The sequence below is a fragment of the Catharus ustulatus genome, chromosome 5 (assembly GCF_009819885.2).
Source record: "Catharus ustulatus isolate bCatUst1 chromosome 5, bCatUst1.pri.v2, whole genome shotgun sequence".
Taxonomy (NCBI): domain Eukaryota; kingdom Metazoa; phylum Chordata; class Aves; order Passeriformes; family Turdidae; genus Catharus; species Catharus ustulatus.
Window position 1 is genome coordinate 33,511,205 of NC_046225.1, and position 16,999 is coordinate 33,528,203.

The 16,999-nt window shown below is 36.8% G+C and overlaps 1 protein-coding gene across 2 annotated transcripts in view; it reads right to left on the reverse strand.

Annotated features, from left to right (window-relative positions):
- The window catches only part of FSTL5 (follistatin like 5), a 316,275-nt gene that overhangs the window by 144,249 nt on the left and 155,027 nt on the right, over positions 1–16,999 (reverse strand). For both annotated transcript variants that reach the window (XM_033060226.2, XM_033060225.2), the window contains exon 5: positions 1,393–1,589. In XM_033060226.2, coding sequence (XP_032916117.1) covers positions 1,393–1,589 — 197 coding nt within the window. The remainder of the gene's footprint in view (positions 1–1,392; positions 1,590–16,999) is intronic.

Consider the following 16,999-nt stretch of genomic DNA (forward strand, 5'->3'; position numbering starts at 1 on the left):
CCCTGCCTTCCTGCCTGCGCTGCTCCCTGTGCCTGGGGCTGCCCGGGGCTGCCCTCTGCCTTCCAGCCCGTGCTGCTCCCTGTGCCTATGGCCGCCTGGGGCCGCCCCCTGCCTTCCTGCCCGCGTTGCTCCCCGTGCCTGGGGCTGCTCGCGGCTGCCCCCCCATGGCCACTCAGCGCTCCCGCGGCGCCGCCCCCCCTCGTGGCTCTCACTTCCGGGGTGGCAAATTTCGCAACTTTGTAGATCACATAAGGCACACCGGACTATAAGGCGCACTTCCGGGTTTAGGGAAAAATTTTAGTCATAAGGGTGCGCCTTATAGTCGTGAAATTACTGTACATGTAGCAGCTTAGTAGAGAAGAATTAAATATCACTTACAAATCTATAAATCCTTTCTATATTATCTACTCATATAGTATATTCATATCTAAATTATTATTTGTAAGATATATACAGGCACCAAAGTCCCTTACAAGTTGAAATTCTGACAGAATCTAAAAGCAGCAGAAAAAGTCAATATAAGAAAAGTATAGAAAAATATTTTTAAATTAATCTTTTGAAACAGTGTATCAGTAGTTGACATGATACCTATATTTGCAATCACACTCTGGTCCTTGGAATTGTGACTATAATTTTCAAAGTTTTAAGTATGGAAATGATAACTCCAACCTATATCTTAACACTATCATGCAACTTAAAACAGGATAATGACCAACACTCACATCTAAAAAATTCCTGCTTTTAGTAAAATTTTAATCGGCTACCTAGTATTAAGACTCATTATTACAGTTTAGCCATGATTAGGTTTCTCAAACACAGACCTCTAGTAAATCAAAGTACATTTGCTCTGTCAACACTCTTTAATAGAATCAATCCTTTTAGATAGATTAAAGCAAGTGCTGCTATGCCTACCAAAGCAGCAATTACTGGTTTATATCTGTAATTAGTTAAAATTTGCTATTTAGAGACCTCGATGAACTCTCTTTGCAAGATTTCTTCCATATTTCTCTAGCCCTAAGATAAAGCAATAATACTTCTTTAGTATTACAGAAGTGAGAAACATCATTATTTTAATTGTTTTCGACTTTTACAATGCATCTATACAGTTGAACTCAATGATAGCATGCAGTGGATAATAAAACAACTCATGACCACATTAGCCTGGAGTGTTCTAACACTGTAGTATACTACAAAGCATTATATTCAAATTTCTAAATAATCACTACAGAATTTCTGAATAATTCAACCTTTCAAAAATTCTCTAATTATGTTTTCTACCTCAGAGACTCACATTTTCTAAAATATCCCAAGACAGGGTATTCCTTGTGTGCATGTCCTGAAAGAGACATCTGAATAGTCACTGTGCTAATAGAAACACAAACTAAACCTTACCTGAGATAATTCGTTAGTATCCACAAGTCCATTGTTGTCTGAATCAAAATAATTGAACATTTGATCTATAAGAAGTTTCTTTAATGTCATTTTCTCACCAACAGATTTATCTTTTGATTCTGCAGTGTATCTCTGGTTTTGTAGATCCAGTAACATATTTTTCACTTCAGAATATTCAGTAGGTTTGCATTTATCACCTGAAAAAAAAATACACAAAACAAGATTATTTGGAACTTGATTTCCTATTAAAATTTTAAAGGTAAACTAAATTTAAAAAAAAAACCAAAAAAAACCCCCAAAAAACCCTGAAAAAGGAGATTATTAACTTCTTGTAGCACTAAAAACAGGATTACTTTAAGAGATTAGAAATTAATTCTGTAGTAGTTTGATTCATAATATTTCCTTGTCTGGAGTTCAAATTAAGACAAAAACAAAGTGCAGTTTTAGATACTTTCTTAGACAAGATTTTCTGTTTATAGAAACTAAGGAAACTTACCAGTTTCCAAGTCTGTACTTTTTTTATTTATCATTCTGGAAAAGTGCACCAGAAGATGTATTAAAGTTTTATTTTTGGTAAAACTTTTCATATAAATGTAAAAATATCATGTATGCAAAAATATCTCTAAATATGATAAAAAAATATGCTATATATTTCATAATCACATTTGACTTCAGAAAGCAGAAATTACTCTTGAATGCGCATAAGCTATCTCTATCTTTTCATTTATTGACATAGCAAGTTTATTTGAACAAGAAAAGGTGGGATTGCCAAAGCAAGAAAAAGGATCTTTGACAAGATCTGTATTACTTTTTTCATTATCAAGTCTTCTATAATGTGGAAAATGTTACAGAAATGTCCTGCATACAGTGATTACAGTCAGTACTTATTTTAAACCAAAGCACAAAATAATGTATGCCTCGTGTTCTCTTATGTAAGTTGCTGCATATTTTAAATTGGATACAGAAACAGCTTAAAAGGGTTTGTTTTGGGATTTTTTATTAAGAAAACCTTAGGATTTTGAAAGGGATTTTTATAAGATGAGACATGTAAATGTGTACCAGCATAATACCATGTATTTCTTGCAGATGTATATTTGCAGTGAGTCAATATTTAACTTCAAGTAGTGAATTCAAAACTAGAGCAATATACTTATTAGAAAAGAAAGCTATTTTGATATCTTCTTTTTAATCACTGTTCTGAAGATACATGAATTTATCAGAAACAAATATTTACCACATGGAAACTGCGTAGGTAGTTTTGTTTTGCAAGTGGATCTTTTAAGAAACATCTAATTTATATGTATGGGACTGGAATCCATTATTTTGGTCTATTTAATTGTGTATGCATCTCTATGGTGACACTGTGAACATTTTCATAGCCATTATAAAAGACAGAGAGAGAAAAAGTTCCTAAATGCTTCCCACTATGCTAGAAAGACTCAGATCTAGAAGAGAAGGATTTATGATAGAAATTAATTAATGGAAGAAAAAATGGTTTTGGAATCAAAACCACTCTAGCCTTTTTTGTTTTGTTTTTTCTAAAAGCCACCAACTGTTAGGTAGCTATTTAAATAACAGAAATAGACAAACCCAAGCTGTATTTAACTGACAGCCTAAGCTATGCATAGTATTTGCATATGTGTCCTCATCTGCCAGGGGCATGAAGATTGAGGCCATACAATTTGTAAGAGTTGAGTTCTACGTGACTGCTTTTCAGGGGTCTAATGCAGAAATACTCAGTAGGGAAACATGTTTATTCCTCAGGCATTCTGAATGGATGCAGGTTCCAGGTGGTGGGGAGGGAAAAGAGCACTTAACTTGAACATACTCTAATTCACTTGGGTGAACTCCAGGAGACTGGGCCAGAAAAAGAAGTATCATCTTTGTCTCCCCTAGATAACTTTTCTGGCTGCGGTGTCCTTGAAAAGACAGTCTGGCTTCATTCTGCTGCAGGTGATGATAACACCATTTTGCCTACACTTGTGGCAGGGTTGGGATAGCAGGGAAGACAAGACAAATCCTATTTTATAGCGTACTGCTCAGATTTTAGCCCCTGTAAATGATCAGTCTCATTCTGCAAGTTTAAAACTGCAAAGAGCTATTCTTTAGAGATACAGAACAGAGTAAAATAGTTAGTTTTCTTAATAATATCTCCTAAATTATGGATTTGTCACAGAAGCATTGACAAGTTGCTTAATGTCTGAGTTTAAAAAAGAAACTCACACTGACAAGTTTTTTCCTTGAATCACAGAACCATGTCTCTCACTTTAATGACTGATCGAGAATTGAAAAGTTCTCATCTCTACAAAGGCAATAATGATGCTAATGTTCATTTGAATACTGAAGATCATCTTACTATAAATTCTGGACAACTTTTGTGCAAATTGCACAGATACTGACATGAGTGATTTTACAAGCCATGGAAATTTAGAGGAAAACTAATTAAATTTATGTATCTCGTGATCATAAAAAACATTGTAATTTTAAGTTGCCTTTCCTACTTTTAACTCAGAATAGAATTTATGGAAAAAAGTTTTAAAGGAAGTTTGATTGCAGTCCAGGAAAGACATTTTAATATACTTTAGACATTAACTTTACATCTAAAACTTAAGGAAAAATGAACTAATGTATTCTGTCACAACACCTGTTTAGAGAGAGCAGAATTCAAAAAAACATCTTTTCCATGACATTTTTTTCTTTGTACACTCCTCCTTGCATAGCATACAAACTTCTGTAGCTAGTACAATAGTCATATAAGAGCACTTAAATATTGCATGTTTATAAACTATTTATACATTTTCCCAGAAGAGAAAAATATTTGTATCATTTTTTAATATAAAATATAAATGCTGTCTAATACAAAATAAACTGAGAGATTGCTATTGCCACAAGTTTGGGTACTTCCTGTACAAAAACTTTATTCACAAATTAAGCAAAGTAATCTGTTAGAACTACTATATTATTTATATTTTGATCTAATACCCACCTTCTAAATATTACTGTGAACTTTAACAATGCACTTTAAGCCAGTGAGAGATGAACCTTCAGTTTATAATCATAACTAATTACAGTTGTGGTAAACCAGGTTTCCATGGCTATACTACACTAAAACCTTTTCATTTTATACATTATTGAAAGTAGTCTTTACAATAACATCTGGAATTTAAAGGCAAACATGATGGATGGATGTTAGTGACAGCTAAGGAAACCACAAGGAAACAATCAGAGACTCCTAGTGAACAGAGGGTATAATTACATTAACAAATTGATCTCTTATCTCATTGACTGCCTTTTACTGCAGTATTTGATGAAATGTGAAGCTGATGTTTAAATTACAAGGATGAGGCTCTGTTTACAGGAGACCTCCCCCAAGCTGGAGTAGCAACACAGAGAAAAACTCAGTTGCTTTATTTATGTTCTAATTTAGTAAGAATTAGTTGTGAAATAGTTGTCTCAATGACACACAAATGGTAAATGGGGATTAAGTATGTCAACGTTTATAGTGAGGAAAAGTAATTTATACTTAACAAGTTTGAGATTGATTGGGAATATACTACAATTATATTACTTGCACAAAAGCTTACTAAATTCTGTACAATTAGCTAGATAAGTGAAAGGGTAGCCGACATGTACATAATTTACTAACTTAATTCAGTTTGCTAGTACTTTTTTCTTTCATTTTTGAACTGGATTTCCTACAAGAATAAATAGTTATTCTCTGAAAATATCCTAGAAAGCAATCAGAGAACACGAAAACACAAAATTTGCTCTTCTGTTAAAATTTGCTCTTCTGTTGATTTCATTCATGGAAAGGACCAATTCTACTATGTAACAGTTTTCTTCAAAACAAACAGACAAACAAAGAAACAAAAAACAAACCTAATTAAAAAACTCTATGATTTATTTAACGCATTTTCTGACATTGTCTGTGCAATCACAGAAGGTGTGCAGAAACCTGAAAGTGACAAAACAAACACAACAGAATCTAAGTGCAGGTCTCCAGTTCCATATCTTGCACTTTCTGAAGTACAGTAATTTCACGACCATAAAGCGCACCGGACTATAAGGTGCACCCCCCAGGAGTCGGCAAATTTCACAAATTTGTAGATCATATAAGGCGCACGGGACTATAAGGCACACCTTTTTTTTTGCAGCGAAGATCTGTGCCGTGTTCAACAAAGTAACTAATTAGTAACGGAATCCCGCGATCATGGAGTTTACTGGCATGTGCTCAATTTGCAAACATTTTTCACAGATTGGTGTAGCCTTTAAATGCAGCCCCAAGCGCCCTCCCCATGTGTGGGGCCCGGCACTTCCGTCCACCCCCAGCTGGCGAGGCAGGGCTTGGAGCAGCCTCGGCTCGGGGTGGCCACGGCTCACACCTCAGGGTTGCTGTGGTTCAGGGCCACCACAGCTCGGGGCGGTGCGGCGCTGCCTGCTCCCTCTCTCCCTGTGTGGCTCCTGCTGGCCGGGGGATGGTTGGTCCCTGGCCGGTGCCTCCAAGCCCGTGCGGTGGGGCCTGGCTGGGGGTCGGCCACTCCCTCTCTCCCTGTGCGACTGCTGCTGGCTGGGGGCTGGCCGGTCCCTTTCTCCCTGTGCAGCTGCTGCTGGCCTAAGGCTAGCTGGCGCCACCCAGCCCGCACGGTGGTGGATTGGCTGGGGGCTGCCCACTCCCTGTCTCCCTGTGCCACTGCTGCTGGCCGAGGGCTGGCCAGTGCCTGGTCAGTGCCTGGTTGGCACCGCCCAGCCCATGCGGCGGGGGCTGGTTGGGGGTTGGCTGCTTGCGCCCTCCTTCACGACTCGGCGCTCCTGCTGCACCACCCCTCCATTGTGGTTCACACTTATGAGTAGGCAATTTTTGTAACTTTGTCCATTATATAAGGCACACTAGACTATAAGGCGCACTTCCGGGTTCGGGTCAAAATTTTAGTCAAAAGAGTGCGCCTTATAGTCATGAAATTACTGTAGTGATATTCCTAGGGTTTACTTCAAACTCAAAAATAGTAGAAAAATGGAAACATTTGCTGTTTCCTTCCATTCAGTGCAACGGTTTTGTAGCTGTATCTCTGTTACTTGGGAAACAGCTGAAAGTTTGATTTTGAGTTCTATTGTCCTTCTAGAAAGTATTGAATAGTGGTATTGACCCATAACAGAAAAAAAAGTTCTGTTTGACTTCCTTAAGTCTTCCTTAATTTATAAGAGGAAAAAAATATCACAAAATTAACTACAGTAATTTCACGATTATAAGATGCATCATTTTGACTAAAATTTTGGTCCAAACCCGAAGTGCAGTTTATAATCAGGTCGGTTTATATATGGACAAAGAATGAAAAGTTGCTGTTTTCATTTGGAGGACAGGTGTCTGCTGAGAAAGGCAGGAGCCCCTCTTTGAAATGGAGAATGTAAACCCCCTCCCTCCAAATTATTATAATTTTGAAATCAAGGGGCTCTCAGGCAAAGATATGGGAATTAGGAATAACAGTTCTTTTCTAGGGAAATTAAAAAACATATACAGTACTACAAAGAAACAAACTGCAAACACTGACAAAGTCAGAGTACAACCTGACATCCCGTCAGGCAGGGTGTTGGTAGCAGTTCGGTTAAATGGTGGTTACAGTCTCCTTGAAGTGACAGATGTGATTCAGTTGGAGCAGTGCTCCTGCAGAAGGTGCAGTTTCCCTCCAGAGGTCCAGTGGTGATGTACAGAAATCCGTTTTTCCTCTGGAGTCCAGTGGAGAAAGGGGCTCCCTTAGTGTCCCAAAATCTCTGTTTTTATCTTGGTAAGAAATGTTGGGCTCTTTCCCCTGGCTGGAGCAACTTCCAATGGGATGAAGTAATTTTATCATTCATACAGTGAGACTCAATAAGCCATTAGCAGAAAATGCCTAGCTGGAGGAAGGATGGGTTGTGAAACGATAAAGAACAATGCCCCACCTGGTTTCAATGGATGGTCCATTAGCAGAATAGATACTTTTATCACACTCTGTATTGTAACGTGCAGCTTATATATGGACAAAGAACGAAAAGTTGCCAACACCCGGAGATGTGGCTTATAGTCAGTGTGGCTTATAATCGTGAAATTACTGTAATTATTTATGAAAATATGGGAAAAGATCATACACATTCTTAAAACTTTCAGAAAAATGTTAAAGAATCAGCTAAGATAATAGTTTAGGGAGCACCCCTTACATCCAAAATCAGATATCAAATTCTTGTATTTTGTAGTTTTTAGAAAAACACTAATACACACAAAGAAGAAAAGAATGCACATATTTAAAAAACACAATAAAGTAAACCATTTGATTTTCAGTTCTTTCACCATATTCATGGTTAATATTTTAGCCTTTCTTTGCCTGAGCCACTCCATTTAGCAGGAACAACCCTTATGTGAGAAAGTTAATATTCATGGCATGTCTATCCCTACAAAAGTCATCAGCTGCTGAGATACAATCTGATTCTGATCTATCTATGATTATGCACTGAGTTTTATCTCTATCTGTTGATAAATATTTTTCTGTATCTGTATAGCACAAATGGTTTCCCCATTATTATTTTAAAACTAAAATAACTTTGGATCTTTCAGACATGGCAACTAGTTTTCAGTGAAGCATATCTTATTTGAATAATTTTAAATAGTCCAAACCCAATATATGTACAAACCAGACTGAAGGAAATTGGATAGACCTGATAAGCATCGACTTCTAACTAATTTTCCACATACTGAATATATTGAGAATAATCTAATTAGCCAAAACTATTCACTGCAAAATCACAAATTATATTGCATGGAGCAAATATGAGGAATTAATCCAAGATTATATGTGTGTATATATATATAAACACACATATAGAAACTAATACAGATATCCACACACACACATTCATATGCACATACACACACACATATCTGATATCAATTCAATTTCGAACATAAAATAAGGGACAATTTGGAGGTCTTCATCCATTCAGCTATTTCTCAGCATGGGTGTATAGATAAAGCATGAAAGTTGTAATCTTACTTGTAGCCCTAACAAATAAAAGGAATTTTAGATCACTAAAATTGCTTGGGTTTTTCTGAAAGAAACTTCAGGTTCAGATATCGTTTCATGATATCTTGTTTTTCAATATAAAAGGAAAAAACTAAATAAGGAATAATGCTATACTTTCCTCAGAAACTACCAGTTAAAATGTTCTTGACCAATTCAATTTTCAAAACCAAAAATCATAAGACAAAAGTAATAATTTCACTTAGTTCCACATATTAGCACAAGTCTGATGTCACATATAAACAGCTTCTAAGTGCCTAAACAATCAATACTTCTGATATACTATTCAGATCTTCCTTAGAGAAATGTCATTTAGGGTTAAGTAACAATTGAATCTGTAATAAATTTGCATTAACATTAACCAAAAACGTAACCGAAAATCAGTTACAAAATGTACTGAAATCAGCTCTTGGGGTAGTGATCTGTGTTGTTCTTCTGGTTGTTAATGCAGAGGAGTTGTTATATCACAGATCTCTTGACACAAGAAAAGTCATATAAACTTTCACTTTCAAGATGACATTTGAAAGCTATAGCAGGTTGACAGTAATGAGCAAAACATCATTTTCCACAGCTGAGAAAACATTGAATGTTGGGGTTGTGTGGACTGCATGTTAGCATCAGAAACACTGTAAGCAGTGCAAGTCTCTAACTGGAAAATGCAGGACTCTTCTGCAGGATTGATCTGCTGTGAAATCAACTCAAATCCGCACTGCTTTCATACAGTGATATCACTCCTCAGAATTTCTCATGTCTTTCATGCTTACTTTGAGGTATTTTACCATGGCAAAGCAGAGATGAAAATAAGTGCATTTTACAAATGCAGGGTTTTGGTTTTTTCCTGTATCCAGCTCAAGCTTTTAGATCAGTTTTTCTATTTGTTTCATACCTCTTAAAAAATTAACCTTCTGTTTCATCAGTAAACATTAATGCATCACATTAACAAAATAACCTGGGCTTCCTTGTCCTTGTCAAAATAAGTGAGAGAGAAAAAGAGAAAAGCAGTGTGTCCCAAAGGAAGGCATTATTAAAAATGAAGGTTGAGACAGAACTTTAATGCAGCATTTTATTTTCCCCTCTAGTGGAGTTAATGCAACCATTGCTGCTGTTCCTACCACAGGGCTTAATCAATTTTTGACTTGAAGTATCTAAAGTGATACTATGAAAATTGTAAAAAAAAAAGCAACAAAAAACAAAACCAAAAAACTGAAAAGCATTCCACATCCAGGAAGGAAACACTTACGGAATATAAGTCTCATCAGAAAATCTATGTGGAATTCCACTTCTTCTTCTTCTTCTTGGGAAGTGTGTGTCAGAGGGTTCTTTCTTAATAAAAACAAAGAAACTAAAAAAGTACTGAAACAGATGAAATATTAAGTCACAATCTTGCTTTTCCTAAAATCTCCCCAGAGATGTGGAGTATTAATAGATTTATGAAGGTGAGGTATGAAGACTGGGTTAAGCCTAACTAAAACAGTACTAAAATGTTGGGGGAAAAAAAAAGAAAGAAGACAGCTCTTCTGTTGCTCCATTTTTATTTCTTCTCCACCATCACCTATGCCCACTTCTTCCTTTGTTACACCTTTAGCATGGTTGAATTTTACTGCTAATTGCAGAATCTGTTACATTCAGTTTTTTGCTATAGGAAAAGGAGACTTAGTTTTATTTGTATATATATATGGAACCAAAAAATTAACAATTAACAATTTTTGCATCATACACATTTGTGTCCGAATTTCTGCTTATACTTGAAGTTAGAGTTGTGTAAAGCAATGCAAGGGAAAAACTAGGTTTACATAACCTGACTTGCATTAAGAGATGCAGTGTGAGCCTTACAAAGTTCTAATATTATGCACAGATAGACCAGTCATCCTTAAACAGTGTTTTGAGCATTATTTTCTTTCACAGTCACAGAAAAGGCTACCTAGAGAAAATAGATCAATATTTGAATTGAATACTCTTGAATTCCTATAAATATGTTTTACTAGAGATATTTCTCATCTACGGTTTGATGTAGAAAGGCATTAGAAAAAAATTAGACTCCAGCTTTTCACCAATTGCAATGAAATTCATAGCTTTGTTTTCTTACAGCTGAAGCTTTGTCTATATGTGCTTTGTTCAGCACTTAATCTTCAGCAGAAAATGTCCTTATTCACAGGGTTTAAGGATTTTAAAAGACATTTTATTTCTGTCTGGTTTCATATTAATTCTATGTTTCTTGATACAATCCTTCAAATACAGTAATTTCACAACTATAAGGGGCACCCTTTTGACTAAAATTTTGCCCTGAACCTGGAAGTGCGCCTTAAGTCTGGTGGGCCTTATATAATGGACAAAGTTCAGAAATTTGCCAACCCAAAAGTGCGAGCTGCGAATGCCCCGAGCCGCAGGAGCCACGCCCCCCCCCCCCAAGCCTCCACATCCCCGGCGCTGCGGGAGCCCCATACCCCCCAAAGCCGTGGGAGCCCTGTGCCGCAGGAGCCCCATGCCGCCAGGGGGAGGCGGCACCGCAGCACCATGGAGCCGCGAGGGACAGGTGGCACAGTGGTAGCGTCGCGGAGAGCGAGGGGCGGGCAGCGGGGCGGCAGCAGTAGAACCACGAGGGGGAATGGCACGGCAGGAGCGCCGAGCTGAGTGAGGGACAGGTGGCACAGCGGGAGCACCGAGTCGAGCGAGGGACAGGCGGCATGGCAGTGGCACTGAGCCAAGCAAGGGACAGGCAGCACAGTGGGAGTGCCGAGCTGAGCGAGGGAATGGCACAGCGGCTCCGCGGAGCCATAAGGGGGAACAGCACCACGGCAGAATGGAGTCACAAGGGGGAGGCAGCCCCATGGCTGCGCCAAGCAGCGCCAGCTGGCACTGGTGGCAGGAGGGAGTGCCAGGGCCCACTGCATGGGGATGGCGCCTGGGGCTGCCTTTGAAAGCCTACGCTGATCTGTGAAAAATGTTTCCAAATTGTGCACCTGCCAATAAACTCCACAATTGCAGGATTCCGTTACTAATCCATTACTTTGTTGCGCACGGCACAGATCTTCGCGGCAAAAGAAGTGCACCTTATAGTCCGGTGCGCCTTATATAATGTACAAAGTTGCGAAATTTGCCAACTCCTGGAGGTGCGCCTTATAGTCTGATGTGCTTATGGTCATGAAATTACTGTACTTAAAAAAGGGTTGTAAAGCATTAGAACAGACTTCCCAGGGAAGTGATGGAGTCACCGTCTGTACAAGTGTTCGAAAAACACGTGGCTATGACACCTGAAGACATGCTTGAATGGTGAAGACAATGCTGGTGCTGGGTTAACAGTTGGACTTAATGATTTTAAAGCTCTTTTCCAACCTTATCAATTGTAAGATTAAAATCAAAGCAATCTGAAGGTAATAAGAATAAAAAAAATTTCCTACCATTTTAAGGTCTGTTTTTCATGTCACAACATTGCTTGATTTGAATAAAATCAAGAGGATGATTGTTTGGAATTTTTTAAAATTTTTGCCAATTCTAGTTTATTATAAGCTTTTTGCTTTCTCACTGTGACTGATGAATAGTGGTTTTTCACTATGTCTTAGTTAATATTGCCTTCTAAACCTAAAGATGTCAGCTAGCCACAATTCAAGACAAGTTTCAGGCATACCAAGATGACTACATGAAGAGTGCCACGCCTGTCATTGCAATTAACCTGCCAAAACAAACAGACCAGCTTTTGCACCTGAAGAGAACACAACTATATGTTATTTCAGCATTAACTTAATTTTGACTACAGATTCTGATATCTGGCATTGTATACCCCAAACAGAGGTAACATTTAAAGTAAGCATGCAATGAAATTAGAGTATAAATAGTTTAATATATAAAATATTAATAGATCCTTTAATCATGTATCTTTCCTTGAATAGTACTTTTTGTTTAGTATTCAACATTTTTAAGGAGCAAAAAATCTCTTTAGGATAAAAATAGATATACTAAAAGAATCAAGGTATGCTCTTTACTAAAGGATAACAGCTGACTTCACCATTTGTGGAAAAAAAGACCATATAACAACAACTATCAAAATTTTTAGATGTTAAAAACAATTTCCATATCTGAATTGTTTCCTTTCAGTAGAAAGTGGAGAATTTTCATGATTTTTTTTATTACTCTCACAATCAAATAAAATAATTCTTATTTATGTTTGTGTTGCCCAGTTAATGAGTTTTCTTGAGAACATATTAGGGATCACTGAGCACAACACCAAGATTGTGCAAACTTATCTTAGTACTACACAACACATGCATTGTTTCCTGAACAGGTATAGCTACTGTATTTTATATAAAATCTCTGAAACAAGTGGTCTAGTTTACGTATGGAAACATGACAGTGATCACAAGATAACATCTAACACAGGAATTTCAACTAGTGTGTGTCACAGCAATTTTTGGGTATCTATCTCCCCTCACAACAGATGATGTAAACTGACAGTTTTCATTCTATACATCTCTGCTTCATAGAAAAATGGAGGGAGTGTAAGATTTCAAAACATGTAACCTGCAAAAGGGGTACAATTCTTGTCTCTTTGTAGAAGTGTTACACCCCCATCTGCAATTGATATTTTTCTCCTTTCAAACTTTGACTTCAAAGTAAATAGGCTTCCAGTCCTTAAAAACAAATTCTGAATGAAGAAAGGACATTATAGGTTGTCTTCTGGGGCATTTCTCTTTAGGGGGATTCCCATATCACACTATACTAGAATACTCTACCCCACTATAAATTTTAGAAAGTTTCTTCACAGTCTTGAACCCATACAGGTTCAGCTATTTTATGGAGAAGGAGCCATGCACTCCCTCCAAGAAGTTTTACCTCACCAGAGAGCAAATGCCAAGAGTACCGCAAGAGCAAAAAATCTTTCAGTGGCTGAATTAAACTAAGATCTGTACACTGAAAAGACCCTTAACTGTGAAAGGAAATTATGCATTTTTTTTTTAAAGTGTGAACTTTTGCTAATACCACTTAGTAATCCTAGGTATCTGAAATTATAAATTAGTGAAAAGGGCCAAGTTTTCCTCAAAACTATTGAAGAAATCATTACATTCAAATTCTTTCTAAATATAATGGAAAAACTAATTTTCAAAATACATTACCTTAATATATGATTATATTATTCTAGAATAAAATTATTTCCAGTTTCAAATGTGATATTTGAGTTACCCCGGTTACAAGAAAGTAGCAGCAGTGCTGGTTAACAGAACTGTAACAGCAGGAAAGTAATGCAAGTCAAGATGTGGACAAGTGGACAATACAGTAACTTCACGCACAAATCAATTTGTTTCAATTTTAAGATTACTAAGCAAGTGAAAATGTCAAACAGGTTAACAAATAAGAGTAGATACATTAAACATTAAATGCAAATGAAAAGTAACCCCCTGACATTGCTATTACAGTTCCAGAGAAAATACGTTGGGAAATTATCTCTGAAACAGAGTGCATATGTGAATATGTATAGTTATGTGTACTATGATAATAAAACAACAGTCAGGTTCATATGAAATAAGATAAAAAATAAGTTCAATGTTTGGAAAGGTGTCAATTACCCGATAAGCACGGGAAAATCATATCTGCATAATACTGCTAAAGATATCATTGCAGAACAAGTTGAGCTGCTGCTATATTTTTGTTGTTTGAGAAAAACAGGAACACAGTGGGAACACTATAATAAAGTACTAGCTGTTGTATAGAAATAATTGGAACTATAAACAATAATCCTCAGTTCTTATTTTTGTTCTAAATAGAAATTAAATCTACAAACTCATTTAAGAAACTCTAGAAACAAACTCAATATAAAAATTTCATCTTAGCTGGTTGCTTGAAATAGCAGGGACAGATTTGATTTAGATAAAACTCCCTCAATTTGAGTTTCTTATATCGAACAACATCATGGTAAAGAAATTATTATTTTGAAAAAAGATATTCCCTTTTCATACGTGAGAGAAAATGCACAAATTCAATTGTACTACTACTATCAGATTACTTAGTGGATTTGGTCAAACACAATTCTACTTTTGTAAACACATTCTAGTCGAAAAGTAATGTACAAGAAACTCATAGAAAACATATACTGTCTGAAAACATGTTTTATACGCACTGAAAAATGGTGACAAAAACTCTAGTGATTGTCTGAATTCTGCATACTAGTACCAAACTTTTCTCATTGTAACTAATACGACACACAAAGCAAATTTCAAAGATCCCTGCCTATAAATAAAAAATATGTATTAATTGCTATTAGTCTTGAAGTCTTCTAACTCTTGTATCCATAGGAATACAAAACTGATTTAAAGACTGTAGTCTTTAGAAAAAGCAGTACATTGGAAAGAAGATTGTACTGTGACATGTACTGCACTGTGCTAATGGATGACAATCTCATTTTATGGATTTGTAAATTTACATAGGTTTAACCTAAATTTGACTCTAGACCTTAACTGAAAAAGGAAGAAGAGGAAAAAAAGGTTAAAAAAAGCTTCATAATATCCTAATTCTGAGATTATTTTCAAGTTAGATAGTTTTCAGAGCTTCCTATCAGTGACAAGTAACCTGAATTTAGTTTGTCATCTGACTTGGAAACTGAATTCTATCTTTTACACTTAGGGGGAACGACAACATTCACATAATAGATGGAAGGAATGTTATTGCTGCTGTTATTATTACTACTAGTGTTAATAACTAGTGTTATTATTATCACTCCTGCTCTGAGAAAAGAGTAGGATTAAATAGTAAGAGTAATTTTGTTTACAAGACATTCCAGTAGCTGTGAAAAAGCAGGCTTTCCAGAAAGTCTTACTCTGCAAATAACCTTGAGAATAGAACTCAATCTTTATTTATCTTCTTTTTCTACATTCACTGTCTAATAAGGTGGAAGTGGTGAGAATGGACACAATTGAAAAATAACCCTTAAATTGAATAAATACTGAGTTGTTAAAAGTCATTGCTACTGTTGTCTTGATTTTTTTAGAGTTGGAAATATGGATGTTTTTTGGATCTGGGTTAACAGGTGGCTGTTCCTGGATTATGTTTTGTTTTAAGGGAAAACAGGAATCAAAAAACTCTCACCTCCATACTTCTCAGAAATTATTAATCCATTATATATATTGGCAGGAAACAAAATGAACAGCATTTAGATAGAGATTATTACCTTTATAAATGAATAACCTTATTTTACTTTCCAACTTCATCCATTCTGTTGTTAGAAAAGGTAGCCAAGTTCCTCTCACAAATACTGAAAATGTATTTCTGAAGTGTCAAAGAGATAGGAAATGCTAACCAAATTTATTTACTAGTAACCAGAATTCTCCAAGATGCAAAGTGAACCTGTGCATTTATCTTTTGCAAATGCTAAGAGTTAAGAAATATTTTCAGCCTTGTAACAGATGTACATCATATCAGTGTGTAAATTGCAACAAGGCCATTTGTGCATGTACTACACAGAACAGAACTGGACTGGAATAAATAAGAAAAGGCTGGAAAGCAAGGGCACATGCCATGCAGTTCTTTAAGAGCTCCCTTTTTGTTAAACTAATGATTCTTTAAAACTCTAAGGAACTGTCACTATTTGTCAACTCAAAACTTTAGTGACTTCAAAAAATGCCCTGACCAATTAAAATTACACTAATTTCACGATTATAAGCTGCACCATTTTGACTAAAATTTTGGTCCCAACCCAAAGTGCGGCTTATAATCAGGTGTGGTTTATATACGGACAAAGAACAAAAAGTTGCTGTTTTAGTTTGGAGGACAGGTGTCTGCTGAGAAAGGCAGGAATTTCTCTTTGAAATGGAGAATGTAAACCCCCTCCCTCCAAATTATTATAATTTTGAAATAAAACGGCTCTCAAGCAAAGATATGGGAATAGGAATAACAGTTCTTTATTAGGGAAATTAAAATAGAAATACAGTACTACAAAGAAACAAGCTGCAAACCCTGACAAAGAGTACAACCTGACACCCCGTCAGGCAGGGTGTTGGTAGCTGTTCGATTAAATGGTGGTTGCAGTCCCCTTGCAGTGACAGATGTGATTCAGTTGAAGCAGTGGTCCTGTACAAGGTGTAGTTTCCCTCCCAAGGTCCAGTGGTCATGTGGAGGAATCCGGTTTTCCTCTGGAGTCCAGTGGAGGAAGGGTTCCCTTAGTGTCCCAAAACCTCTGTTTTATCTTGGTAAGAAATGTTGGGCTCTTCCTCCTGGCTGGAGCCACTCCCAATGGGATGAAGTAATTTTATCAGTCCCACAGTGGGACTCAATGGCCATTAGCAGAAAATTACTCTCTGGAGGGAGGATGGGTTGTGAAAAGATAAAGAACAATGCCCTACCTGGCTTCAATGGATGGCCCATTAGCAGAATATCTACCACAGAGATAAGGATCACTGCCCCCACCCTCAACAGATGGTGATAGAATAGATAACTTTTATCACACTCTGTTTTGTAACGTGTGGCTTATAATCAGGTGCGGCTTATGTATGGACAAAGTTGCTGGCACCCGGAAGTGCTGCTTATACTCAGTGTGGCTTACAATTGTGAAATTACTGTACTTTGAGTCCTACGTG